At 48.6% G+C, this 25685-nt stretch overlaps 1 protein-coding gene and 1 long non-coding RNA gene across 8 annotated transcripts in view; one reads left to right on the forward strand and one right to left on the reverse strand.

Moving 5' to 3' along the window:
* Window positions 1-2595: 2595 nt before the first annotated feature.
* Window positions 2596-4620, reverse strand: LOC141948184 (uncharacterized). Its single transcript, XR_012630384.1, has 3 exons — window positions 4395-4620; window positions 3659-4251; window positions 2596-3001 (listed from the first exon to the last, which is right to left on the reverse strand). It is a non-coding gene; the product is annotated as an uncharacterized LOC141948184 (long non-coding RNA).
* Window positions 4621-4870: 250 nt separating this feature from the next.
* Window positions 4871-25685, forward strand: part of ZNF592 (zinc finger protein 592) — a 42715-nt gene continuing 21900 nt past the window's right edge. For 2 of the 7 annotated variants that reach the window (XM_074880885.1, XM_074880892.1), the window contains exons 1-3: window positions 5761-5879; window positions 5958-6078; window positions 9119-11442. In XM_074880885.1, the coding sequence (XP_074736986.1) occupies window positions 5805-5879; window positions 5958-6078; window positions 9119-11442 (2520 nt within the window). In that variant the 5' untranslated portion in view covers window positions 5761-5804. Of the gene's footprint in view, window positions 4964-5327; window positions 5429-5760; window positions 5880-5957; window positions 6079-9118; window positions 11443-25685 lie in introns of those variants that run through there. The other 5 variants (XM_074880887.1, XM_074880888.1, XM_074880889.1 and 2 more) reach the window with 5 other exon arrangements.

Consider the following 25685-nt stretch of genomic DNA (forward strand, 5'->3'; position numbering starts at 1 on the left):
GAAGAAAAGCCTCCAGCCCAGATTGGGTACAGTTTAAAATCCGGCCATGCTCCTCAGCACGGGCTGTGGGACAAAGCCTCAACATGTGCCACTCTGCCTGGGGCTGGAACCGCCCAGCCTGCCGCCCAGCTGCAGATTAAATAGCTCAGATGCCTCACAGTCCCCTGCAACCTTTCCACTGCGCCCCAGGGAGGATCAGCAAGTCTCCTGTGAGCACCTGGGGAAGTGCCTGAGATCATTTCAATGCCAAGTAGCACAAAGATGGGTGCTCAAGTATGTATGGGCCAGGACAGAAATGGCACGGTCGGTGGGGCTGCGCACAAGACGCCCTCATTTCTGAGCTATTTTACTGTAGCACTGAAATTAGCTTCTGTACATGATTTCAGTCTTCGCATTTTACATATGAAAACTCTCCAGCCACTGGATGATGCCAGAAGTGTCAGATTCACTTCAATGCATTTTCAGAGAAAGCAAAAATCCTACACCTCGTTTCGGGGCTACACTGCACTTAATCCTTGTTAACACCTGGAAACATTCATACTTTCTCCTAAATGCCTCCCCGAGCTTTATGGGATAGTTCACTTGCAGTGCAATTTCATCTACTCATCTCTTCTTTCCTACCTTACCTTCAAACATGGTCGTGTTGACTGCCTGTTCCTCCTGTTGGGGGGGGAAAAAAAAAAAAAGGGAGTTTATTATAACCAAAGGCTATTGTAACATACAGACACATGCTCTGCTTCTCCAACAGATCCATCTCAGGAGGGTAAGGATGGAGCAGAAGGGCAGACTGCTATGGTTTCTGGAGGTATCTCTGGTGTAAACGTTTTACTATTAATTTTAATTGGAGAAAGTAATTGAAGAAAAGGTTTTATGCAGAAAGCCCAGGCTGGGACTGAGCCTGTCCACACTGCACCGCCCGTTCAGTGTGTTGGCCAAACTATGGGACAACACAACGGCTGAGCCAAGCCCACAGCATCCTGCTTGCCCCTCAGCTATGCCTGCAGCACAGGCCGACCTTGCGCCAGCATCTTGCCTGACTATCTCTCTTTTTAAGAATGCGCAAAGCAAGCGTTCTTGTTCTCCGTGAGGCTTTTCAAGATGCAGCTGCACTGAAATTGCTTGGAGGGTGCTACAGGTAGTTTAGGACAGAGAATCCTTGCAGAATTATTCTTCTAGCAGTTTTCTCAAGGTTTGGTTAAACTTTCTAGCAAAGTTCAGGAGAGTTTCCAGGAGCAACGTGGGCTGTGGCTTGATGCTGCTGGTCTTTCTGCCCCCGCAGCTCTCCCTCTGGCTGGCTCCCACCCGGGAGCCAACTACCCCAGTCTTCAATTTTGCCCAGCCCACTTGTGGGACTCTGTATAAGCTGATGAGGGAAGTCATGCAGTTTAATTTCTTCACTGAAGAGGTTTATAAAGCCTGGATCAGTTCTCTCTGGTTCACAGAGCCACAGTGACCCCCAGCCAGCCCAGTCCCAAGGCCAGGCCCGGGGCTGCAGTCACATGAAACGTTCCTTCAGCAGAACCATTTTGAGAAGGTTCTCTCGCCATAGCCTGGAGCGTGGGAGTGAGCCCATCCCCAGAGCCAGCTGGAGAAGAAGGGGGTCACTGTGAGGCCGGCTCACATGCGGCAGTCAGGTGCAGAGCCCCACAAGCGGTGGCGTTAGCGCTGCTCAGGCGAAGCAACACGAAGCCCAGGGCTTTGCGGCGTCTCCACTGCCAGCACAGAGTATTGCACAAAGCATCCCCGATTGCCCAGAGCACTGGAGCCTCGTGGGTGAAGAAAACTGGCTGGCTGGAAGTTATTCTCCGAGTAGTAAAATGGGTTTGCTACTGCGCTGGCGAAAGCCGATAGAGAAAACGTGCATCCTTGCCATTCCAGCAGGCTTTGACTACAACCTCCCCGCAAGGAATCAGTCTACCTCATCATGTCTCCAACTCTGCTGAATGTGAAGCAGAAGCATGGCAGGGCATGAAACAGTTCTTCTCTAGCAGGATTTTGCCAAATTAGGGTTCTTATTCCTATTCCCAAACTCGCTGGGATACACAGCTTTGTTCTCTTTGATTTGACGCAGGAATTTAAGATCAGGTCTCCATCACTGCAAGCGAGTACCACGACCACCGACTACCAGCTGCCTTGAGCACGGACGTGGAGTAAAGGCAAGTTTTTCCTGTTGATGGGGGATCAGTGGTTGTGCAGAGGGATCTTCTCGTCAAGAAGCAAAAAGGGGGAAAAAGATCTGTTTGGGGCAATGCAGAGGGCATGCCCTGGGAGTCAAAAAGCCAGAGTGAAAAGTGTAAATGGTTTTAAATGTATACAGATGACATCTGTGTAATTAATTACCCTGATTTAAGTTACACTGAGGGGTTTTTTTTTTGTGTGTGTAGATAACGCCAAAGGCTAAGCTGTTATCTTAGAGGAATGTTTGTGTCTGGAGATTCATTCTCACCCTGCCAATAATAAACCTTCCCCGGAGTTTCTGAAACATTAATTATCATTTTGTAACGTGCAAGTTTTGCAACCAGCTCAAGGTAATTCTCTGTAACACTGAGCTCTGACAGAAACAAATTAATCGCTGATTTGAAAACTGACAGTTGCCTAGGCATGAGCACTCAAGACTTTATTATGTTTGTTATGTATAAATAAAATGGGTCTCACCGTACTTGCCAGCCCGCCTGCCTACATACACCCTCCGCCATAGCTAGCACCTGGGAAGACCCAGTTTGCCCCAGCTAAAAAGCAAGCTCCAACAATCCCAAGCAGAAGGAAGAATTAAAAGTGAAGATCTCAGATGCAGCTGGACATTGCTGGAGAGTATTTCATCCAGGGGCCTCCAGGGCACAGGGGTTCCCACCGACACTGCTCCCCGCTCCGGCCTCGGCGTGTCCCAAGTGCAGGGGGCTGCTTTGTAACAGCATCTCCTTTAGATCCATGGCTTTTTTCTCTTCCACATCAAATCCTTTAGCTCAGATCACGAAACAAGCCTAAAGGGACAAATTTAAACCTAAAAAAAAAAAAAAAAAAAAAGGAGGAAGATTTTTTATTTCCAGATTTGTGAAGTTACCACATTGGACTAAAAATAAGAGAGAAATGTGATTTTTAGATCATACAGAAGAATATAGATTCTCCTTAGCCCTTTTCGTGTCTCTGCTGTATTGAGAAGGGGAATGCAGCTTCCCACCCAGCCACTCTAGGGCTGCCTCTCCTCCTTGGCCATCTGGGATGGAGCTAAATTCCCATTGGCATTATATCTCTTAATTAGCACAATCCTTCAAATTACGGTGGCTTTCCTGCAAGCCACAACTTGTTCAGGACTGTGGCAGATCTTTATAACTTGTGTAAGAAACATCAGCTCTCTTACTAGATACAACTTACAGCTGCTGAACAGCTTCTCAGAGAGATGTGCTAAAAATACAGGTGGTAACATTTGCAATATTGAAAGTGTTTTCTTAACTTCCTTTGCCCTTTTCTTGGTCTCAAGGGACTGGCTATCACCTCCAAAAGGAGAAAGGTGATCACAGCAAGTCAGAAATGAAGAAAGTGAAGCTATAAGTGTCAATAAAAAAAAAAGAGAAGAAATATTTTGCCCATGGGAGTGATGACAAGGAAAAAAAATGATTTAACGAGATGAGAAACAAATGTGGTATGAACAATGCTGTACCTCCAGTACCAGGTGTAGATGGTAAAAATGTCATGTCACAGGAAAGACAAACTCAAGAAAGACTTGTCTTCTATTACAGTGCGAGGGTGACTTATTCACAGCTGAACACAAAATGCTTCACAGAGCAGTTGAGGTCAGAAGATCCCTCCAGAGGTCATCTGGTCCAGCCTCAAGTAGGACCACCTAGAGCCCAGGAAATCCAGACAGCTTGTGAATCCCTCCAAGGATGGAGACTCCATAACCTTCCTGGGCAACCTGTGCCAGCGCTCGGTCACTCTCACAGTGAAAAAGGGTTTCCTGGTGTTCAGAGGGAACCTTCTGTGTTTCAGTTTGTGGCCACAGGCTCTGGACCTGGCTCTGGGCACCACTGGAAAGAGCCTGGCTCCGTCCTCTTCGCACCCTCCCTTCAGTTATTTACATGAGGAGATGCCCCTGAGCCTTCTCTTCCCCCGGACGGACAGTCCCAGCACTGACAGCCTTCCCTCACGCTTCCTTCTTCACCTTGGCGGCCCTTGGCCGGGCTCTCCGGGCTCTCTGATGGCGGTGAGCCAAGCACAGGATGGCATCGCCGCCGCTTCCAAATCCGTCACCGGCTGTGGAAAACGTTAAGCACAAACCACAATTACGTTTTTTTTTTTTTTTTTTAAACTGTAGGACTTGATAGCAGGCACCTGGGAATTTTATCAGCTAAGGAAGATGCTGAGCAATTAGCAGTCAATAAATACGAACGGTCTACCTCAGCTCCGGGAGCAAAAATGTGAGGGCATTTGTGAAAAGGAAGTGGCTGTTCCAGGTCACTCGTAGGGAAAATCACATCGGTGCTGATACGGGACACAACGAGCAAGCGGTAAAGAGGCACGAAGAGCCGCGAGCGCCTTTCTAGAAGACATGTTTGGGTGAGAAAACGTTAAAAAAGAAGCGCGGCACTTCCTAAGGCGGCGGGGCCCGCGGGACAGGCCCGTGAGGCGCCTCCTGCCAGGGCGGCAGGAGCCAGCCCTGAGGGGGAGGTGGGCACCGGCGCACACGCCCGGGCCGCCGCGGAGCCGCCGCGGGCGGGGGAGGCCGCGGCCGGGGCCCGGCGGGGCGGGGAGGCCGCGCCAGAGGCTCCAGGGGCCGCCGCGGGCCCGGCGCGGCGTTGGGAGGTGGGGGGGGGGCGGGGGGCGGTCCGCCGTGCCCCGGCCCGGCCCCGCCCCGCCCCCGGCCCCGCCCGCCGCCGCCATGTTGCGGCCGTTGGTGCCCGGTGCGGGGTGAGGCCTGCGCGGGGCCCCGGCGGCGGCGGGGCCCTCGGAGGAGCCGCCTGCGTGGGTGAGTGCCGCCCGGCCGGCCGGGCCTGGCCGCGCCGGGGCCCGCCCCTCCCGCTCGCCCTCCGCCCTCCCCGCGCCCTCCCGCCGGCCGGGCGGGTGCTGCCGCCCCGCGGGCAGGGCGGGCGGCCCCGCCACCGGCAGCCGGAGCCCCGCGCTCCCGCCCGCCCTGCCCGCCGCACCGGCTCTTCCGGCCCGCGGGGCGCCCGCCGCCGGCCCCCCCCCCCCCCCCCCCCCACCGCCGCCCTCCACCGGGCCCCGGCGGCGGCCCCGGGCACGGCTCCGGCTGCCGGCCCCGGCCCCCGCGGCGGCTCGGCCCGGCCCGGCCCAGCCCGGCCCGGCGGCGCCGGGACAAACTAACTTCAGCGGGGCTCGCCCACGTGCGGCCGGGGGCGGCGGGGCCGGGCCGGGCTGTCAGCGCGGGGCGAGGGGGCGGCGGGCCGGGGAGGCCCCCGGGCCTTTGTCTCGGGTGGGTCGCGCGTGGGGACGGCGTGGGCTGGGGGGGAGGGGGCGGCGGGGCTGCCACGGGCTGGGCCACCCCGGAGCCCCCGCACCCGCTCGCACCGTTCATCCGGGGCGCGCCGCGTTCCCGCACGGGCTTCCTGAAACTTTAACGGGTGTTAAAGCACTGGGTCCCGTCCGCCGTTTGAAGCCCCCGGTTTAATGCTCCACCGGCCGCGGTTTCCCCGTTCCCGTGCCCTCCCCGCAGCCCTGACAGCCGCTGCTCCCCTCGCTGCCGTGCCCGCTGCCGGTTGGGGTGCGCTCCCTCGGCCCCCCCCCGACACCCCCGAGCCTCCCCCGGGCAGGGGATCCCTGCCTGCCTCCTGCCTGCGCCCCTCCAGGACATGCCTGCCTCCTCTGCGCCCGTGAGAGCAGCCCTTGGCAGATGTTGTCCCTTGTACCGCACTCTTGTTTTGCAGGTTTACCAATATTTATTATTATTATTTTCCTTTATTATTTAACTTTGGTGTAACTGCGTGTTCATGCTTTCCTATTAGGTGGCAATCTTGAACCTTCTCCTTGAACAGCATGGTACGTGCTGGTTTGAAAGCTGCAGAGGAGCTGCTGCAGACCTCTGGAAGCCCCCAGGAATAGCGCTGCTCGCCAAAGGTTTGTCTGGTGCGTGTGTGGGACGCTGGGCCTGTGGTGCCTCTGCCTGGCTGCAGAGTTTTGAAGCTTAGCCGCAGCAGAAGGCCCTGGGCTTTCACATACTGCCTCAAGCGAGTTCACAGGGTTTTTTTGGATGGTTTGGAGTCTTCTAGGTTCCCTGGCTCATGGAAAAACGTCCTCTGGTGAGGTTGGTTTTGCGCATTGAAATACATGCGTTCTACTCTGTAAGTCCTTCTCTGCTTATTTTATTCACCTCTTCTATTGCTTTGCAAATCTCAACCCTATGTTTTCGTAGGCAAGTAGAGAGGAAAATTGGAGTCCGAGCTTGGGTTCCAAGGCAAGTCCTTTGCACAGGAAGGATGGAGTAAGGATGAAGGTCTTTATTTTCAGCTCTTCATGCAAGCTAGTTTCCAGGAGGCTTTGACATAATTTCCTTTAATACACTTTTTCTGTTTGTTATCTGAGAACAGAAATAAATGGTGTTCAGTCAAAATTTTAAATTTGTGTCATTTAAAAATCACTTCTATTGGCAAGATGCTTGGTCTTCTCTAGAATCTGGGTCCAATTTTGCTTTATTTTGAGAAATTGTAGCTTCGCGTATGACACGTTTAAGATGCAATTTTGTGGAGAAATACTTGAGTAGAGACTTGTGCTCTCATAATAGCAAAGAGCATAAACTAGTCTTTTATAGAACTCAAAGATGTACATGAAAGCTTCTGAAAATGCAAGGTTTCTTTCAAGAACAGCGTATTTTGTAATGCTGCAGATACCCTGGATTTATTTGGTCTTGTATTTTAAAACACTGCTGCCTCCGAAAATGTGGATAGGTGTTCAAGAGTGAGAACGGAAGAGTCAAGAGCGATTGGCAAGCTCATCTTTCTCTATATAAAACTTGAGCATTCCAAGTTGTGGATGAAATGTCTTCCTTGTGTGCCAGAAATTTTGGGAGCCGAGTAGTGCCTAGCTCTCTCCCAGCTGGCACAAGTTTTCCCACCCAAAGGAAGAGGAAGTTTCGGGTCCACGCTCTTTGCCAACTGCAGTAATCTGCGATGTTTCAGAAGCCCTTATCAAGTGCTGTGGCGATGTGAAGCGTATGGATAATCTTCTGGGCTTCCAGGGACTTAATGTGCAGCTGCTCTACCTTGCTGAGGGATGTGATTGTAAATTATTGTACAGCCCTCTGTGGACATTCATATTTGTGGTTTAATTTAAGAACAGGAACAAGTTTAAGCTAAACCACAGCGAGCCACTCTTCAACCGAGTAAATCTCCATGGAGTGTTTTGCAGGAGGTTAACCAAAACAACACCTCTAGGGCTTGTCTGTAGGCACGGCTGAACTGAAGCTCAAAGACCAGTACATCCTCTTGTTCTGTGCTGAAGTGATTTCTCCTGGCCCAGCTCTGTAAATTGTGCCCTATATCAGCAGTCTGGCAGGAGGGGTTGCGCTTTGCTTGGTTTTAACGTGACACTTGACAAACTTTTAAACTCAATTTGTAAAGGATGAAAGCAGCCTTAAATTGGTGGCCTTCTAGGAAGGTATCAGACAGCTTCTTTCTCTCCCTCTGCCTTGTCCCAGGGTGGTCCTCTCTGCCCGCACCTCTGCTCCCAGCTCTTCCCTCTGCTCCCGGGCTCTTGCCATCCTCTCCCTCGCTGGCCGCTGGCTTAGGCAGCGCTGATGCAGCCCAAGTCAAGTGAGCGTGGCAGGACTTACCTTGCCCGTGGGTGCTCCTTGCTGAGTAGGAACCGGTGCTCTGCTAGTTGAGTTGATGCTCTTTGGCTTTTTTTTCCCCTCCCCTGCATACAGCATGCATCAGTTCACATAAATTTGGGGTTTAAATAGAACATGTATTAAAAGAATGGCTTATTAAATATTTGGGAAGTCTATATATTGAACCAACGTGAAAATATTTTTTGATTAAATGGGAAAACCGGTATCCCTGACAGTAATGAGCACAAATGTTCAAGTAATTCTGTGCTGTCAGTTTTCATTATGCATCTCATCAGAGCTTGATTATTGCTGTCGTAGGTCTCCGTGGTGAGCGTCTAAGTCCCCACTTCCCTTCTGGAGGGCTTATAAAGAGAGAGCTGGCTGGAAACATCATTTCTTGTTACAATTTGGATATGATCCTTTATTCTGTCTTTGGGCAGTTTTGCCTCACATTGTTACCTAATTAAGGATTGCCCCTGTTTCAAATAAACCCTGCTTGGTTTACCATGCTTTGAGCTGTTGTATTGAAATATTTACTGAAGACTTCTATTATTTAAATTGCTCTGGGTAGGGAGTCATCTCACTTTTCAGGCCTGTTTCTCTTGGGTCACCTGTTTACTCCTGACTCTTTTCCTTGAAGAAGGACTGAATTCTTCAGATGTGACAACCTGTTGATAAATTGGCAGCGATTGTTGCCTATTAGCTCTAAAAAAACCCCAAAGAAACCCTGTACTAATGTACTTTTGAATCTTCTGTTGAGGCTCGTGACAACAGCTGTTTTTGGAGTACGATGCATCTGACAGGTTGTCCCCCTGCATGAGCTTGGTGTCATTTAAAAGGTTGTGTTTGAACCAGCTTTGTTCTTGGGGGACCCTGGGAGAAGGGGATGCTGTCTCCCACCATGTTGCTCGAAGCACCAGGAGCAGCTCGGCCCACAACCTGGAGAGCGTGGGTTGTGTTGCAGGGCAGGAGTGAACCACTCCTGTCCCTTGTCACCTGCCCCTGCCAGCTCAAACAGGATGGGACCTGAGCTTCTGCTGATTCTCCAGGGGCAACTAGGGCAGGAGAGGTCCCTTCCCCGTGATGCACTGCAAAATGGCACAGTTGTGTTGAAAGCTGTGTTGAAAAAGCTGGGTTAATATCTTTGCGTATAAACAGGCAATAGTTAAAATGGAAGCTGAAGTGTCTGCTGCGGATGTTTCTTACCTTCCTACCCTGCTGCATTAGCATTTTGGGCAGTTGTGGGTTTTGTCACATAAGATGTTTATGCAAATGAGTCTTACAAAGTTTGTCCTTGGGGGAGATGTACCTGACAAAGTATCTTTTTGCTTTTAATTGTAGCTTTCATCATGGGGGACATGAAAACCCCAGACTTTGATGACCTCTTGGCTGCTTTTGACATCCCTGATCCAACTAGCCTTGATGCCAAGGAGACCATCCCATCAACTGGGGAGGAGAATGAGAATCACCTGAAGTCATCGGGAATCTGCATAGATGAGAATGTGTCCTTATCCCACTCTTTGCCTCCCTCCGATGCTCCTGTTGTGAGTGTGATTGTGAAGAACACGAGTCGTCAGGAGTCCTTTGAAGCAGAAAAGGAGGGGAATCACCTCGGGACTGGTCTGCTACACAATGGGTTTCGTGGGTCCGATCTGCCATCGGAGGCTCACGCTTTAGTGCACAATTATGGCAAGTTTGAGTCAACTTTTATTAATGGTGACAGCTCAAGAAGTTACTCTGATAAACTGGACCAGTCCAAGTCGGAGCCTTTGCCAACATTTAGTCAGTTTAGCCCGATTTCCAGCCCTGAACCAGAGGACGCGTTCAAAGAGAACAGTATTGGTGATAAACCCAAACATGCCCAAACTCCGTATTTTCCACCGCCTTCAGTGTATATACCGACAGGAGCTTCAGTACTGGATCATCTTAGGAAGGTACCAGAGCCCGAATTAAGCATGTTTGATCAATACTGTAAAAAGGAACAAAAGATGGAAATCCACTGCCAGCCGGAGAATAGGCTGGAAATGAGCAGGAGAGAACAAGACAAAGCAGCAGAGAGGTTTGTGGATTCAAGCAAGGACTTGGTAGATACCAATAGCTTTCTGGGAGAAGGCTTGGTGTTTGGAGACCTCCCTCACAACAATTTAGGAGAAAGTAAGGGGTCTGTGCCCGAGCTGAACATGTCTTCATCGGTACCTCCTCGCCAGAGGTTAAAGCCAGCTCATTCAAAGTTGTCATCCTGCGTGGCGGCACTAGTAGCTCTTCAGGCCAAAAAGGTTGCGTGTATTCCAAAAGGCGATCAGCCAAATCTTACCAAGGAACCTGGTCCTTTCAAAGATGGGACGAAGGGAAGTCCAAAAATGCCCAAGTCGCCAAAGAGTCCCCGAAGCCCCTTAGAGGTGGTAAGGAAGGCCAGCAAGCAGCCTGAGAGTCCTCGAAGCGTGTGCAGCGACAGCAGTGGGAAAGGCTCTCCTTCCATGGCAGCTGGCTCTCCGCCAGCTATTCCCAAAGTTAGAATAAAGACTATCAAGACATCCTCTGGTGAAATTAAAAGAACTGTAACTAGGATTTTGCCAGAAAACGATGAGTTGGGCAAATCTTCGGAAGAGTCGCCTGTGGAAACCTCATCTGCTGAAGAGTTTATCAAATCTTTCCCATCACCTGACACTAGTGCGGTTATGGAAAGCGAGGCTAGCAAGAATTCAACCAAAAATGGGGCTGCTGTGGCTATCCAGCTGTCAAACGTAACAAGTCCTTACGCGGACGGTATGAAAGCAGATATTGTTGCAAACAGCACGTGTGCCGTGTCCTTATCTCCGCTGCCAAACTGCAGCGGCGGTGCCATAAAAGTAGGTGTGAAGAGACAGCAGCAGGGTATCGTGGTGCAGCCGTCCAACGTGACCAGCTCCAGCCTTCTTCCCAAAGCCGTGCACTTGGCAAATCTCAACTTAGTCCCGCACAGCGTTGCTGCTTCTGTCACGGCGAAGTCATCTGCACAGAGGCAGAATCAGCCTCAGGTGACACAGATGTCTGTGCCGCTGGTGCACCAAGTCAAGAAAGCTGCTCCCGTCGTCGTGGAGGCGTTTAATAAAGTACTACACAGTGCCAATCCAGTGCCAATATATACTCCAAACCTTAGCCCTCCGCCTGACACCAGTATTAATTTACCTGCCTCTGGGTATTGTTGCCTGGAATGTGGGGACTCGTTTGCCTTAGAGAAAAGCCTGACTCAACACTATAGTAGACGAAGTGTTCATATTGAAGTCATGTGCACTCAGTGTTCAACTATGCTACTTTTTTTTAATAAGTGTAGCTTGCTTAAACATGCAAGAGATCATAAGAGCAAAGGATTTATCATGCAGTGTTCTCAGCTGCTAATGAAACCAATTTCCTTAGACCAAATGTTTTCACCTTCTCCTACAAGCTCTTCAGCCTCTCTGGCTCCTCAGACTTTGCACTCGCCCTCTCCTTCACGCAAGCCCAGTGCTGCTTCAGGAGGTGGGGTAGGAATTTCTGCTAGCACTCAGCCAGCCTTGCCTCTCTATACAGACCCATTGAGACTAATCCGTCATGGACTTAAGTGTTTAGAGTGTAACAAGCAGGCGCAGGATTACGTTGCTTTAGCAGCTCATTACCAGAGAACCTCAGAAGATAACGAGAGACTGGTAAGTCGTCATTTTAATGTTATTAGTTAAATCTGAGTTTAAAGAGATTGTCCTCCAGGGGGGAAAAATAGGCATCGTAGTGGCAAATGAATCTCTTTGCCTTAAAAAGTGTTTGTGGGGAGGATTTGGGACAAGCATGAGCCCAGATGTGTGCGGGTGAAGAGATGTTCAGTGTTGTTTGCTTGCCCTCTTGTTTACCTTTTGCCAACAAAAAAAGGTTAGTAAGGAGACACTGGAGATCCTAGAGCATTGAAGGAAGGTGTTGGAGATCAAAGATCACTTGGATGAGGCGTGCAAGAGTGCTGTAGGGGAGGACCAGCGCAGCATTACCTGAAACAGGTTTTTGTGCTCTAAGCGTGGTTAGAGGAGATCTGACACAATTTAATTTTATCTTTCCTAGAACTTGTGCCAGAATTTTCCATGTAACACTTTGAACATTGGGTGCTGTTTTTACTGTTAGTGTGATAAAGTGTATATTGGGACAGGACTGGCTGAGAGGGAAGCAGTGCAGTATGTGGGGTGGAAGGCTATTTTTGGCTATTTTTGCCCTTTGGGTGGGAGAGGGACGAGTCAGTGCCATGTTTCCATAGGAGGGCTGAAGAATCTTGTTAGTGGCTTCCTGTCTTGCTCCAGTGCTTGCCCTGCTTGGATCTCCACTGCCTTCGCAGATCTCCCTCGTAGGTGCAGACAGGGGAGTCTGAATCCCCTTTGAAACCCCAGCTTAGGTTTCTGCTGCTGAAGAGGAGGAGATGCTCTTCGTTGGGTGCCAAGACCATATGCTTTGTTTATGTTTTTTATTTTTGAAGATACGGTCAATCCTGTTTAAGTATAAATCAACATGAAGTCGAACAGGAGGAGGAATCCTTATCTTGTTAGATGAGGTGAAAGCTTTCCACGTTGGTCTGGCTGCCAGCAGAGCTGGCAGGCTCCCAGGGCAGTCTCCTCCATAAGCTCCACGAACGAGGACTCCATGCCAACATGAGACGTTTGGGGAGATGACTGCCAGTCTCTGCCATGGCCATTGTAGTACCTGCACGCTCCAGAGCCTCCCTTTGCTTGTTAAATGGCTTGCAGGAGTATTGAGGTTGCTGTGGTGCAGTTTAGATGCTTTGTTAACTTTCTCTTAAATTCATCATCAGCAAAAAAAAAAAAAAAATAGATTATGCCTGAATGGTTTTTATGTCATGAAAAATGGTGAGGCCAGAAGGGATCAGCGCAGCCACGTAATCATGTTTCTTGCCTGAGGCAGACCAGTGAGCACTGCACTCTGTCAACACTGTAACTTATTTTTCAAGTATAATACATTTTTAGAAAATGTCAGCAGTCTGGAATTAAAACCTTCAGGTGAAAGGGGTACAGTGAGTGCTCCAAAGTGAGCTAAAATGTTAATCAGCTGCATTAAAAATGTATTTCCTATTTTTGTTGTGGGATTATCAATTCAAGAGCTCCTTAAAGAGAGAAGAAATGTCTGATAGTAAATATTTTTAGCTTGTAATGAAATAATTTATTCTGTACCTTAACCAAGAAAAGAGTTTAAGCCTCTTGCTTCAAGTTATGTCTGCTAGATGTGAGATTATTTTTGTATTTTTCTGAATAGAAGCATTGGAAAAACAGGAAAAAGAGGCAACATTAGAGCTTGTAAAACCACGTCCTCCCTGTTTGATCTTCCCATGTTTGTACTCAATGGGATGCATGCATTGCTCTGGGAGTCCTTTTCCACTGTATCTGCTGTCCTCCAGACTGCCCCGTGGTGCTCCATGCTGTTCCTGGAACATCTGTTTCAGCAAAGCTATTACATTTCTAAAGGAAATAAAGAGTTTGTGCCCATATGCCTGTAATTGTGTGCCTCCAGATTTAGCAGTAGCTAATGGAAACCATCCCTCTGCCTTCTAGCAGTACCCAGGGTATTTGGTGTCACTGGGCTGAGCGGCAAAAGGATGGGTGAAATCCAGTGGTCTCACGGGGTCCCTGCACAGATGGGTGCCGCAGTCCAAGGGAGAGGGCGTGCGTTGGAGTGTCTTGACATCGCGTGTCTCACTTGAGTAGCACACTGTGTAGCTCCCATCAGTAACGAGGCATGAGAAGCTGCAGGTTTTACATATCAGGGGCGTTACTGAACGCGAGTCTGATGTTAAGCATGGTGTGAGAAGGAGGTAGGTAAGGCTGTTGGAGTATGCATCATAAGCTCCTGAACAGGAAAACATCAACCGGCCGAACCCATTCTGAGAAGGTGCTGGTGGTATCCCTGACTTTGCATTAATGAAGCTAATTTCTTGGGTAGCTATTTCTATTTTGATGACAAAAAAGAGGAATGTTGGTAGAAGCTGGAGATGATCGAGTGATTTCACAAACCCTTTCTTAGGTGGTAGAAGCAGTTGAAAACTGGTTTCCATCTCCAGAGTTGACCAGGTCACTCATTTTTTTGGGGCAGTGATAGAAATGGCATTGCTGAGGAAGGCATTGATGTAACACACCTGTATGCAAAATTTGAGTCTTTCAGCGCCCCCAGTAATGGATCAAAACCACTGTGTCCACACAGCAAAAGGTGTTGATTTATATACTGGTATTTCTTATTTAAAAAAAGGGCACACGACCAGTAGCTGTGTACCTGTGCTTGATCCAGAGCGTGCTGCTGCTGCAGGACAGTCTGCCAGGATGCAGGGGTGGTATTAACAGTTGTGAGCAAGCTCAGACATGAACCATATCCCCAGATCTCAAGAGACTAATTATCTACTATTTATCATAATTTTGCACATTTGAGCAAAAACCAGTGTGTATTTCTTCCTCCGTACCTGATGTTTTTCTCACTGTACTGAAATACCGGTTTAGAAGCAACTGTATGGGGGGGGGGGGGGGGGGGAGAGATTGTTATAATTTCTTAAAGCTAACAAAAAATTGCACTCTAGTATTTTGGAAAATTTTTTTTAGTTTTTAATTTCTTACCCAATCCCAGAATTCAGACACAAAACTCTTTGCCATGCCTCCTTGAGAAAGTATGGGGTATCTTGATATTTTCTATATAAAGCTATGGCTTGACTTATGCCTTTTAAAGAGCCTCGAGAAGTAGCAGGGCAGGTCCCCACTGTATTATGGCCTAAACCTTATAATTTGTGACTATTCAGGTGCCTGGTACCAGGTTGTCCCAAAAAAGAGAGTTCTTGGGAAGGATAGGTGGATGTATAAGGGAAAGAGCATCTTTGGCTGGACCCGAAGGGTAAAATGATTTATCTGCAGCACCTGGATTTGTACTAGAAGAGGGAGACCCCTGACCTATGGAAGATAAGCTAGGTGGATTTTTGGTCTTAGAAGCTCTTCTGTTAAATGACATCAAATCTGGATTATTAACCATGAAATGCACATCTAACATGACCATAAGTTGAGAAACCGAGCAGGCTTTGAAGCGCTCAGTTACAGTGCTTTTAATTCAAACACCTTTTTAGACCTGATATGGAAGGGGTATGTCGCCTTGTTAAGAAGGAAGGGTTGTTCCAACAGGGTTGATGAAGGAAAGAAAGAGCAGGAAAAAGACTTATTTTTCAATATGATGTTTTCAGCTGTCCAGAAGCTGAAGAACAAGAAAACTGTGGTAAGAGGCAGGAATGATTGCATGGGAGAGGGGGAACAACCTAAGCTGACTGCTTCATGAGAAAATTTATCCTTAAGACTTTTCACTTTAGTTGGAATTTCTTACCATGACTTTGTGAATTACTTTGACATCTTCATGTTTCCCGTAGCTGTTTAAAAGGTGATTGTTGGTTTTGGTTTGTTTGTTCCAGTTGGTGGCTTGGGAAATACTTGGTCTTAAATTTCTGAATGGCCTTGGGTAAAGTCCATATTAATAGGACAGATAACGGGTAAATAACTTTCCTAGGTGTGGCCAAAATTAGAATGACGTGGCTGGGTCACAGTTGTTTTGGAGGAAGGAAGGAAGATACGGATGTGGTGTGGACAGCAGGGAAAGGAGGAGATTTGGAGCAAGTGAGAGGAAGAGATGGGAATGATACTGTGGTTGAGAAGGTAGAGTGGAAAGACCTATGGAAAAATGATTGAGATCTTGACCATAATATTACATTTTAGATTTGTGGCAGCTCCATGATTGCACTTGTTCAAAGTACAGCAGGGAAATCCTACCTGGATTATTTTTGTATTATTTTTATATAGAATATGCATAAGATGAAGACTGTTAATCTCAGCCAAATACCACGGTGGGATCTCTGTGGTTTACAGTGAGGATACAGGCTTTGCAAATTGTGAGCTAATGCACTTCAGAAATAGAAAGAACTGGATTTACTGGTTGTATGTTTTGAGTCGATCCTCCTAATGGATCACAGTTACTTTGGGTTTTTTTTTTTTTTAGAGACTAGTGAGGCCAATTTTGCAATTTTTGCAAGCTTGTGAATCACGTTGCTCGATGGGATCTGTTTACTGTGTTTTGATCACAGAACTGCAAGAGGAAAGCAGTATGTGAATTTGCATATCTGGTAGGTTGGATTTTGTTCAGACCAAAAGGTGTGTTGCATATAGGTATTGTCCAGATGTTCAGAAGGTAGTAGCAGATGTTCCGTGTAACTTCAGGTCTGTTTGGTTTGACTACAGTGGTTCTAGAGCAAGATTTTTTTGGGGGGGGGGAGGATAATTAAATAGATGTAGTTTATGCCAAATTAATCTGCTATACATCTTCTGTAATTCTTTTTGGAGTAGAGAAATGAGTAGATCCTAATCTCCTTGATGTTCAATGAGCTGGTTGTTAGAGTGCCATGTGGGGAATGGCTGTACTGGAGAAGTTGAATTGTGAGGTTGGAGCAGAACCAGGTAAAAGGGAGGTAACTGCAACTGGGAACAGGTTGCTTGTAAGACCTCCCAAGGGATGTCTTTAGCATACCTCTGCAGTTAATGTGTATATTAAGGACCTTGGAGGATGAATGTGTAGATAAAATTTGATGAACCAGCAGAGTAAGAAATCATGGAAGATTGGGAATGTTTTACAGGAGGACCTAGATGATCTTGGAGACCAAGTAGGAATGGGATGAAGCAACTGAAAAGCAGGATGCATGTGGTCACAAGAAGACTCTGAATGGCCAAGAAGACTCGTGCAGGGGATTTACGTTAACCTGCAGTACTAGCCAGGGTTGCATTAATACTCCCTGTGACTGCTAGAAATAACCAGGCTGGAGAAGTGTATTTTATTTATCAGGTATAAACTGGAGTAAGTGAGGGAAGAATAACCAGAGGAATGGAAAGGTGATCTTGTGAGGGGAAATTAAAAAACCTTGATGAGTTTAGCTTGGTGAAGACCTGGTAAATTAGGGTGGGTCTCTTTCAGTACTGAAGTAGACACAGTATTAAGGTGAGGATTGTAGCACTTTTTTTTCCACCAGAAGCTAGATCTGCAAAAGAAGTGTTTCCTGTACTTGCAGGGATTGCCCTGGATAGTTGGTCAGCATCAGACAGATTTTTGTGGCCTTTTCAGGGCTGGGCTCAAGTTACAGGAGATGGACAAAACCCATGCAGCTCCTGGTGCTTTTCCTTAAAGAGTGAGAGTGGATACACTTTGTATCTGCTGTGATGTTTATAGAAAAGAGCTTTTTAAATTTAGGGGCAACAATGATGCGAGAACAGACTGAAATAGATTTACACCAAAAATTAGAGGGCGGTCTGTAATCATCAGAGGAGTGAATTCTGGAAGAGGTTTGCAGCAGAAGTAATGAACAAAAGACACAAACTGGTTTTGAGATGGAGCTTATTTGTTTTTTTTTGGTAAGGCCAGACTAACGCACAGTAACATGTGCAAGAATTCAGAGTACTTCCTGACCCTCTTGGGCATAATTGTCCATCTACTGGTAACCAGAGATGTTTCATACTATTTTTTTTTTTTCCTTTTTTGACTTGACCACCCAAAATGCACCAAGGTAGCTAGGAACTTGAATAAAATACAAAATGTAAACTAAGGACCTCTAAATTTTCTTGCACCTTTGTGCCTTTGTTCTCTCCTCTCTCTTTTTCTTCTGTCATCCTTTATTTGTCCAATAAGAATTTTTCAATGAGTGGTGACGTATCCTGTTTATGCACCACCTACACTGGAGTTATTTAAAAGGAATTTTATTGCTGCCTTTTCTTTTTCTTCTTCCTTCCCCCTCTTAAATCAATGCTTTATAATTTATTGGCTAAAACTTGCCAGAAGCTAGTAGGACCACATGCTGTACTGGTAATTTCCCAGCAGCAAAGTAGCAAGCAAGAAAGACAGCAGCCATATCTTTACTGTTTTTTCTCTTCCTTCTCCCTGCCCTCCTCCCTTCCCTGCATGTTTTAATTTAGAAAACAAGAGGATTGAAAATCAACAAAAATTCCCTTGTCCCCATAAAGCACTGCTTTCTCCCTCTCCAAAACCAAGCGTGATTAATACAGTTCTTAGGTACTAGCAAGGACAGATTTTGTTTTATATGGAAATTTTCCCCCTGGATTTTGTAGAAGCAAAAGGGATGGAGGATGCTATGATGAAAGCATGTTGAGGGAATGGAGCTCCAGGCAGGGATTGCTGAGAGCGCAGACAAAGAGATGAGTGGCAGGATAGGAGCTAGAGCCTGCACCCTGAGGCCAAAACAGAGCATCTGGATGATGAGGAGGAGAGGCTAGGGAGGAAGAAAAGATAGGGTGTGGCTCCATAGTTTAAATCAGTGTGTGATCTGCTGCCACACCAGGCAACGACAATCCCACCCTTTCCTCCTCCCCCACCCACTCCTGCTCACCAGGCCCTGGTGGTCCTGCAGCCCCCGGGGGACTGGGACCAGTGGAGGAAGAGGGGAGTGAGCATGGGTGCACACTGGGGACGAGCATGGGTGCAAATTGGGGGCCAAGATATGGCTGAGAGCAAGGAGGGGACAGCTAGAGACAAAGGCAGAGTCTGTCTCAGGTAGGGTGAAAACTGAGGCTGGAAGCTGGTGTCTTCTAACACCAAGAGGAAGGCTCCTGCTCCCCTGTTCCTCTTCCTTGTGAGCACCAGTGATGCTGCCAAGGGCAACCTGGAGAATATCAGAGTTGACTGCAGAGCTCTGGGGGTGATGGGCAGGACCATGAGAGCCCAGGTAGTAGTCTGCTCAGTCCTGCCTGTGAGGGGAAACGGTGTGAGGAGGAGGTGGCCCTCTGAAGTGTCTAACGCTCATGCATGCAGCATGGGGAATAAACACAAGGAACTGGAGATCTGTGTGCTGTCATGGGACTCTGATCTTTTTGGCATCACAGCGAGGAGGTGGGAGGGCTCACATGACTGGAGTGTTGTGATGGAGGGACACAGGCTGTCTGGGAAGGACAGGCCAGGAAGACAAGGAGGGGGAGTTGTCCTTTATGTGAGGCAGCAGCTGGAGTGCCTGGAGCTCTGCCTGGGGGTGGGTGAGCAGCCCCCCGAGAGCTTATGGGTCAGGATGAAAGAGGTGGCCAGTGTGGGTGACATTGCAGTAGGTGTCTGCTATAGGCCACCTGACCAGGAAGAACAGGTGGAAGAGGCTGCCTGCAGACAGTTGGAAGCGGCCTCACATCCACAGACCCTGGTCCTCATGGGGGAGTTCAACCAGCCTGATAGGTGCTAGTGGGACATCCCAGCAGGGTGTAAACAGTCCAGGAGGTTCCTGGGCAGCATTGATAACAACTTCCTGAGCCAAGTGGTAGGGAAGCCAGTGAGGGGAGGTGCTCTGCTGGACCTCATACTTACCAACAAGGAAGGGCTCACTGGGGATGTGAAGGTCAAAGGCAGCCTTGGTAGAGTTCAGGGTCCTGAGGACAAAAATCAATATCACAGTACTGGACTTCAGGAGAGTAGACTTTGCTGGCCTCTTTAGGGATCTCCTTGAAGTAGTCCTGTGGGATAAGGCCCTGGAGGGAAGAGAAGTTCAAGAAGGGAGGTTGATATTCAAGGGCCATCTCCTTCAGGCTCAAGAGTGGTCCATCCCAACAAACAGCAAGTCATCCAAAAATGCCACGATGCCTGCATGGATGAACAAGGAGCTCTTGGCAAAAGTCAAACTTAAAAAAGGAGTGTACAGAAGGTGGAAACAGGGACAAGTAATCTGGGAGGAATGTGGAGGCACTATCTGAGTATACAGGGATGATGTAGAAAAGCCAAAGACTACCTGGAATTGAATCTGGTAAAGGACGTCAAAGGCAACAAGAGTTTAAGTAGATAAGTAGCAAAAGAAAGATTAAGGAAAATGTGGGCCCACTGCTGAATGGGGCAGGGGCCCTGGTGATGCAGGATGTGGAAGAGGCTGAGGTACTGAACACCACTTTTACCTCAGTCTTTACTAGTAAGACTGGCCTTCAGGAATCTAAGGACTTGGAGACCAGCAGGAAGGTCTGGAGCAAGATGTGTCCTTGGTAGAAGATGATCAGGTTAGGGAATACTTAACCTGGACATACACAAGTCCATGGATCCTCATGAGATACACCCATGAATGCAGAGGGGGCTGGCAGTGAGGCCACTCTTGATAATCTCTGAATGATTATGGTGATTAAGAGGTACCTGAGAACTGGAGGAAAGCAAATGTCACTCCTGTCTTTGAAAAGGGACTAGAAGGAGGATCCAGGGAAGTACAGGCTGCTCAGCTTCACCTTGTTCCCTGGGGGGGGGAGAAGAAGCAGCTAATCCTGGGAGCCATTTCCAGGCTTTTGAAAAACATGAAGGTGATCAGGTGTCCTGGTTTGAGCCCAGAGGGAAACTGAGCACCATGCAGCCATTCACTCACCCCTTCCCCCCGCCAGTGCTGGGAAGGAGAAAAATGAATCAAAAGTCTCAGGAATGGAGATAAAGACAGAGCAGGGTGGCTCACCCATTATGGTCACAGGCAAAAGCCAGGCTCCTTAGGGAAGAAAAAAGAACATCACTGTAATTCAAACACTAACAACAACAACACTTAACAGACGGAATGGGACAGTGAGAAGTGTTACCATTAAAAACACCTCCCCCCATCCCTCCCTTCTTCCCAGGCTCAGTTTTGTTCCCAATATTTCTATCTCCTCCCTCGGTGGGGCAGGGGATGGGGGGTGCAGTTAGTCTGCTACTTCTTCCTGCAAGGGAGAGGGGGAAGCACCCTTCTGCATTCTTCCCCCTGCTCCACGTGCCATCCCTCTCACAGGAGACAGTCCTCCACAAACTCTGCTGAGTCCTCCTGACAGGATGCATTCTCCACAGGATGCTCTGGCGTGCATCACCTCCATGTGTTGCAGTCCTCAGTGCCAAACTACAACAGCAGGGGCTGCTTCTTCCTACAGAGTCCTGGGGGTCCTCCGCAGGCAAATCTTTGTTCCTCTGGTGACCTCCGTGGTGGCAGGGGTGGCAGCCCTGCCATCTCACCACAGGGTACAGGGGGATTCTCCGCTCTGGTGCACCCCCCTTCCTCCTCCTTCCTTCCAGTGATCTCAGTGTTCACATAGGTGCCCTTTTTGTAACTCCTGCTCACAAATCCCAACCCCTTCTCAGGTTCCCCTTCTTAAAAATGGTATGGCAGAGGTGCAGCCACTGTTGCTAATTGGCTTGGCCTTGGCCAGAGGTGGGTCTCTTGTGAGCTTTCAAGAAGCTTCTTACAGGGGCCACCACTACAGCCCCCTCCCCTGCTACCAAAAACCCCATCCCACAAACCCAGCACATCAGATCACCAAGGGGAGGTCATGCTTGACCAAGCCAATAACGTTCTATGATGAAAGGATTGCCTTGGTAGATGAGGGTGGAGCAGTGGCTATTGTCTGCCTTGCCTCTGGTAAGGCTTTTGATGCTGTCTTCCATATGATCCTCACAGAGAAGCTGATGAAGTATGGGCTGGATGAGCAGACAGTGAGGTGGATTGAAAACTGGCTGAATGGTTGGGCCTGGAGGGTGGTGATCTGTGGTGTGAAGTCTAGTTGGAGGCCAGTAACTAATGGAGTACCCCAGGAGTCAATACTGGGTCCAGTCCCATTCAATATCTTCTTTAATGATCTGGATAACGGGGCAGAGTGTACCCTCAGTGATTTTGCAGATGATGCAAAACTGGGAGGAGTGGCTGATAAGACAGAGGGTCATGCTGACACCCAGAGTGACCTTGACAGGCTGGAGAAATGGGCCAACAGGATCCTCACAAAGTTTAACAAGGAGAAGTACAAGGTCCTTCCCGTGGGGAGGAGAAACCCCATGCACCAGTATATGCTGGGGGCAGCCGTGCTGGAAAGCAGGTTTGCAGGAAAGGCCCTTGGGGTCCTGGTGGACACCAGGCTGACCATGAGGCAGCAATATGCCCCCGCTGCAAGGAGGACCCTTGGTGTCCTGGCTTCATTAGGGGGAGCATTGCCAGCAGGTCAAGGGACATAATCCTTCCCCTTTACTCAGCACTGGTGAGGCCACAGCTGGAGAGCTGTGTCCTTTGCTGGGTTCCCCAGTACGAGAGAGTCATGGGCATACTGGAGATGGTCCAGCAAAGGGCCACAAAGATGATGAAAGAGCTGGACCATGTCACATTTGAGGAAAGGCTGAGAAAGCTGGAACTGTTCATCCCGGGGAAGAGAAGGCTCAGGGGCATCTCCTCAATGTCTATACATAACTGAAGGGAGGGTGCAAAGAGGACGGAGCCAGGCTCTTTCCAGTGGTGACCAGAGCCTGTGGCCACAAACTGAAACACAGAAGGTTCCCTCTGAACACCAGGAAACCCTTTTTCACTGTGAGGGTGACCGAGCGCTGGCACAGGTAGCCCAGGAAGGTTGTGGAGTCTCCATCCTTGGAGGGATTCACAAGCTGGACAAGCTTGGAGGGATTCATGTTCCTGGACAACTAGCTGGGGGGTTGGACCAGATGACCTCTGGAGCTCCTTTCCAATGTCAACCATTCTGTGACTGCCCCTTGGGTGGCAGGCACTCATTAGATTGGCATAAATCAGTCATGAAATCCCATGAAGCAAGAACCCACTGGTAATGGTGGGGCCTGGGAGAGGCTGTTGGGAGGGGTGAGTGGAGGAGTTTATATCTTCCTTCTGGAGCGGGAGCTGAAATCTTTTAGTGTTGTTTAGCAAATAAACAATTGGTCAAGTAAGAAGAGAATCAGTGAAAAGGCAAAGTGATGGGTGATGATCATAGCAAAATGGCATTTGAACGACTGTGGTACTGTCTTTGCTGGGATGCAAGGCACAAAGAAGTGCAGGGTGAGAAAAAGAGGCAGAGGTGGGAAGCTGTGAGATGGGCATCACCATTGACATGGGCAGAAACCAACCCTGCAGGGTGGAGGGAAGACCAGAGGGCTTTAACGTTGCCATCATAAGAAAGGAGAGGGGACATGTACTGTGTAGCCTTAGGGGCTACACCAGTGACTTGAAAGTGGGGATGTGAAAATGTGATGCAATCCAGTAAGTGATCATTTTAGCAACTGGGAGTTCAGATTTCAAGTTGCAATGCAAGAGGCAAAGAGGTTTGTTGATGGGTGTGGTGGGTTGACCTTGACTGGCCACCAGGTGCCCACCCAGCTGCTCTCACTCCCCCTCCTCAGTAGGCCCAGGGGAGAAAATAGGACAAAAAGCTTATGGGTTGAGATAAGGACAGGGAGATCACCAGTTACCATTGAGGCAAAACAGACTTGACTTGGGGAAATTAATTTAAATTATTGCCAACGAATTGTAGCAGAGTAGGATAATGAGAAATAAAAAGAAAGCTATATACACCTCCTCCCTCCCTTCTTCCTGGGCTCAACTTCACTCCTGACTCTTCTACCTCCTCCCCGCAAGTGGCACAGGGGAAGGGGGGTTGTGGTCAGTTTATAACACTTCATCTCTGCTGCTTCTTCCTCCTCACATTCTTCTCCTGCTCCAGCATGGAATCCCTCCCACAGGAGACCATCCTCCATGAACTGCTCCCGCGTGGGTCCTCTCCATGGGGTGCACTCCTTCAGGCACAGGCTGCTCCAGTGTGGGTCCCCCATGGGGCCACAGGACCTGCCAGAAAACCTGCTCCAGCGTGGGCTCCTCTCTCCATGGGGTCACGGGTCCTGCCAGGAGCCTGCTCCAGCGTGGGCTCCTCTCTCCATGGGGTCACAGGTCCTGCCAGGAGCCTGGTCCAGTGTGGGCTCCTCTCTCCATGGGGTCACGGGTCCTGCCAGGAGCCTGCTCCAGCGTGGGCTCCTCTCTCCATGGGGTCACGGGTCCTGCCAGGAGCCTGGTCCAATGTGGGCTCCTCTCTCCATGGGGTCACAGGACCTGCCAGGAGCCTGCTCCTGCGTGGGCTCTCCACTGGCTGCAGCCTCCTCCAGGGCACATCTGCTGTGGCCCTCCATGGGTTAGAGGGGGCCAACCTGTGTCACCATGGTATTGATGAGTCCGCAGGGGAACCTCTACTCGGCACCTGGAGCACCTCCTTCTTCACCAACCTTGGTGTTCGCAGGGCTGTTTCTCTCACGTCTTCTCACTCCTCTCCCAGCTGCTGCACAACACTTTTTACACTTTCTTCAATAAGTTGTCACAGAGTGCTACCCTCCCCACTGATGGGCTCAGCTTTGGCCAGCGGCAGGTCCATCTCGGAGTTGGCTGGAGCTGGCCCTGTCCCACACGGGTGCAGCTCGTTGTGACTTCTCACAGAGGCCACCCCTGCTACCAAAACCTTGCCATTTAAACCCAATACAGTGGCTCAGAAGGAAAGACGTGGAAACTGAAATTCTTGAGATTACAGCTGAGATCATAAAGGCAAAAGAGCTACAGACTGAGAAAACTGAGAATTAAGCTTATTTGATGCAGCATTGTCTAAGATCTGTGATGCTAGGGTATTTTTCCATTGCAATTCCACTTTGTTTACTAAAACTGTCAAGTTTCTAGGTCTACACTGACAGTTTAACCAGGGATTTTTCCACATACACAAAAATGTATTTTGTGTTTATTGAACAGCCTTGCTTTCCAGGGAATAATGTTTTAGTCCAATGCCTTATTTTATTGAAGCTTAAGCACCCTGGTGTCTTGGGATGATTTAGATGTTGGTCTTGGTGAAGGTCTGAGGAGGATGCTAGGTTTTGGAGTGTTGGGCAGTGAGCGAGGTGCAGGAATACAAATGAGAGTGAACAAGGTCAACAGGAGGAGGTGGGGTGCAGTGATGAGGCTGAGGATGAATAGATGTGATGGGGACAGGGGGAGTAAGCTGGGGGTAGCAGAAGAGTGGATGGATGGATGGATGGATGGATGGATGGATGGATGGATGGATGGATGGGTGGGTGGGTGGGTGGGTGGGTGGAAGAAGCTTTGTGTTGAAGGGTGTCTTGTGGTCATGGCCTTTAGGCTGAAGGCCAAGCAGACTCCCTCAGTGGCTTTGGCTCCTTAGGCTGACATCTTAAAATAGGCAACTATAACCAAAGAAATAAGAACATCTTTGCTGTGCTTGGGTATGACATTGTAAGAGTGTATAGGAGTTAATTAGGATAAAGTGTCTATGTTAGGGCCAGACTTGACACATGTTCTGTCACTAAAGCTTGAACACACTGGTTTTAGGGTATCGGTTGGGTTCTAGATTTTTCTTCTTCAAATTAATAATCCTGAGTTTTTGTTGTAGTGGGTTTTTATCTATAAATTGAACATGCTAATGGAATAATGCCTATTTTCTAAAGAGAGCCTGGGGAGGAGTGTAGTTTAGTTATCATGATGGCAGCAAAAGAAATTCTGTTTGCCACTTTTCCTCATCCTGGTAAAATTTTGTGTAGCAGCATTGTAAGCTGTATGGTTGAAATAAACCAAGTCAAAAATAATCCTCCAAGCATCTGGATCTTGACTGTAGCATGGCCCAGCAGTTGTACTGGTGGGAGGTGGGGAAGGGGAGCACGGAGTTGCAGAGATGAAGGTGTTCAGACCAGCTGCTACATGTGGGAGCATCTACACTGAAGGATGCAGGTTGCTGGCATCTATCCCAGTGAGGCAGTAAGTGAAAGCTAATGTGAAGTTAAAGGTTAACTTTAAGTAGTAATTTGCTGCTTTTTTTTTTTTTTTTTTTTAAATAGCAGAAGCATCCTGCTAATATCTAACTGCCTGCAGTCCTTTGGCTGCAGAAGTATCAGCTGCCCATGCAGCCCTGCCTAAAGTAGAAAAATTAAAGCTTGCAAAAGGCTGGATTTGGGAAGGACTGGGGCTTTGGGCAGTGGGGGATCTTTGGTTTGAATATGTAAAGGACAAGCGTTCTTTAAAACATTTACATTCCAAAAATATCATTTTTGTTCCCCTCTAACTGTTTCACTTTGAGTCCTTAGTAATTTATTTTTTTTAATT

The sequence above is a fragment of the Strix uralensis genome, chromosome 11 (assembly GCF_047716275.1).
Source record: "Strix uralensis isolate ZFMK-TIS-50842 chromosome 11, bStrUra1, whole genome shotgun sequence".
Lineage (NCBI taxonomy): Eukaryota > Metazoa > Chordata > Aves > Strigiformes > Strigidae > Strix > Strix uralensis.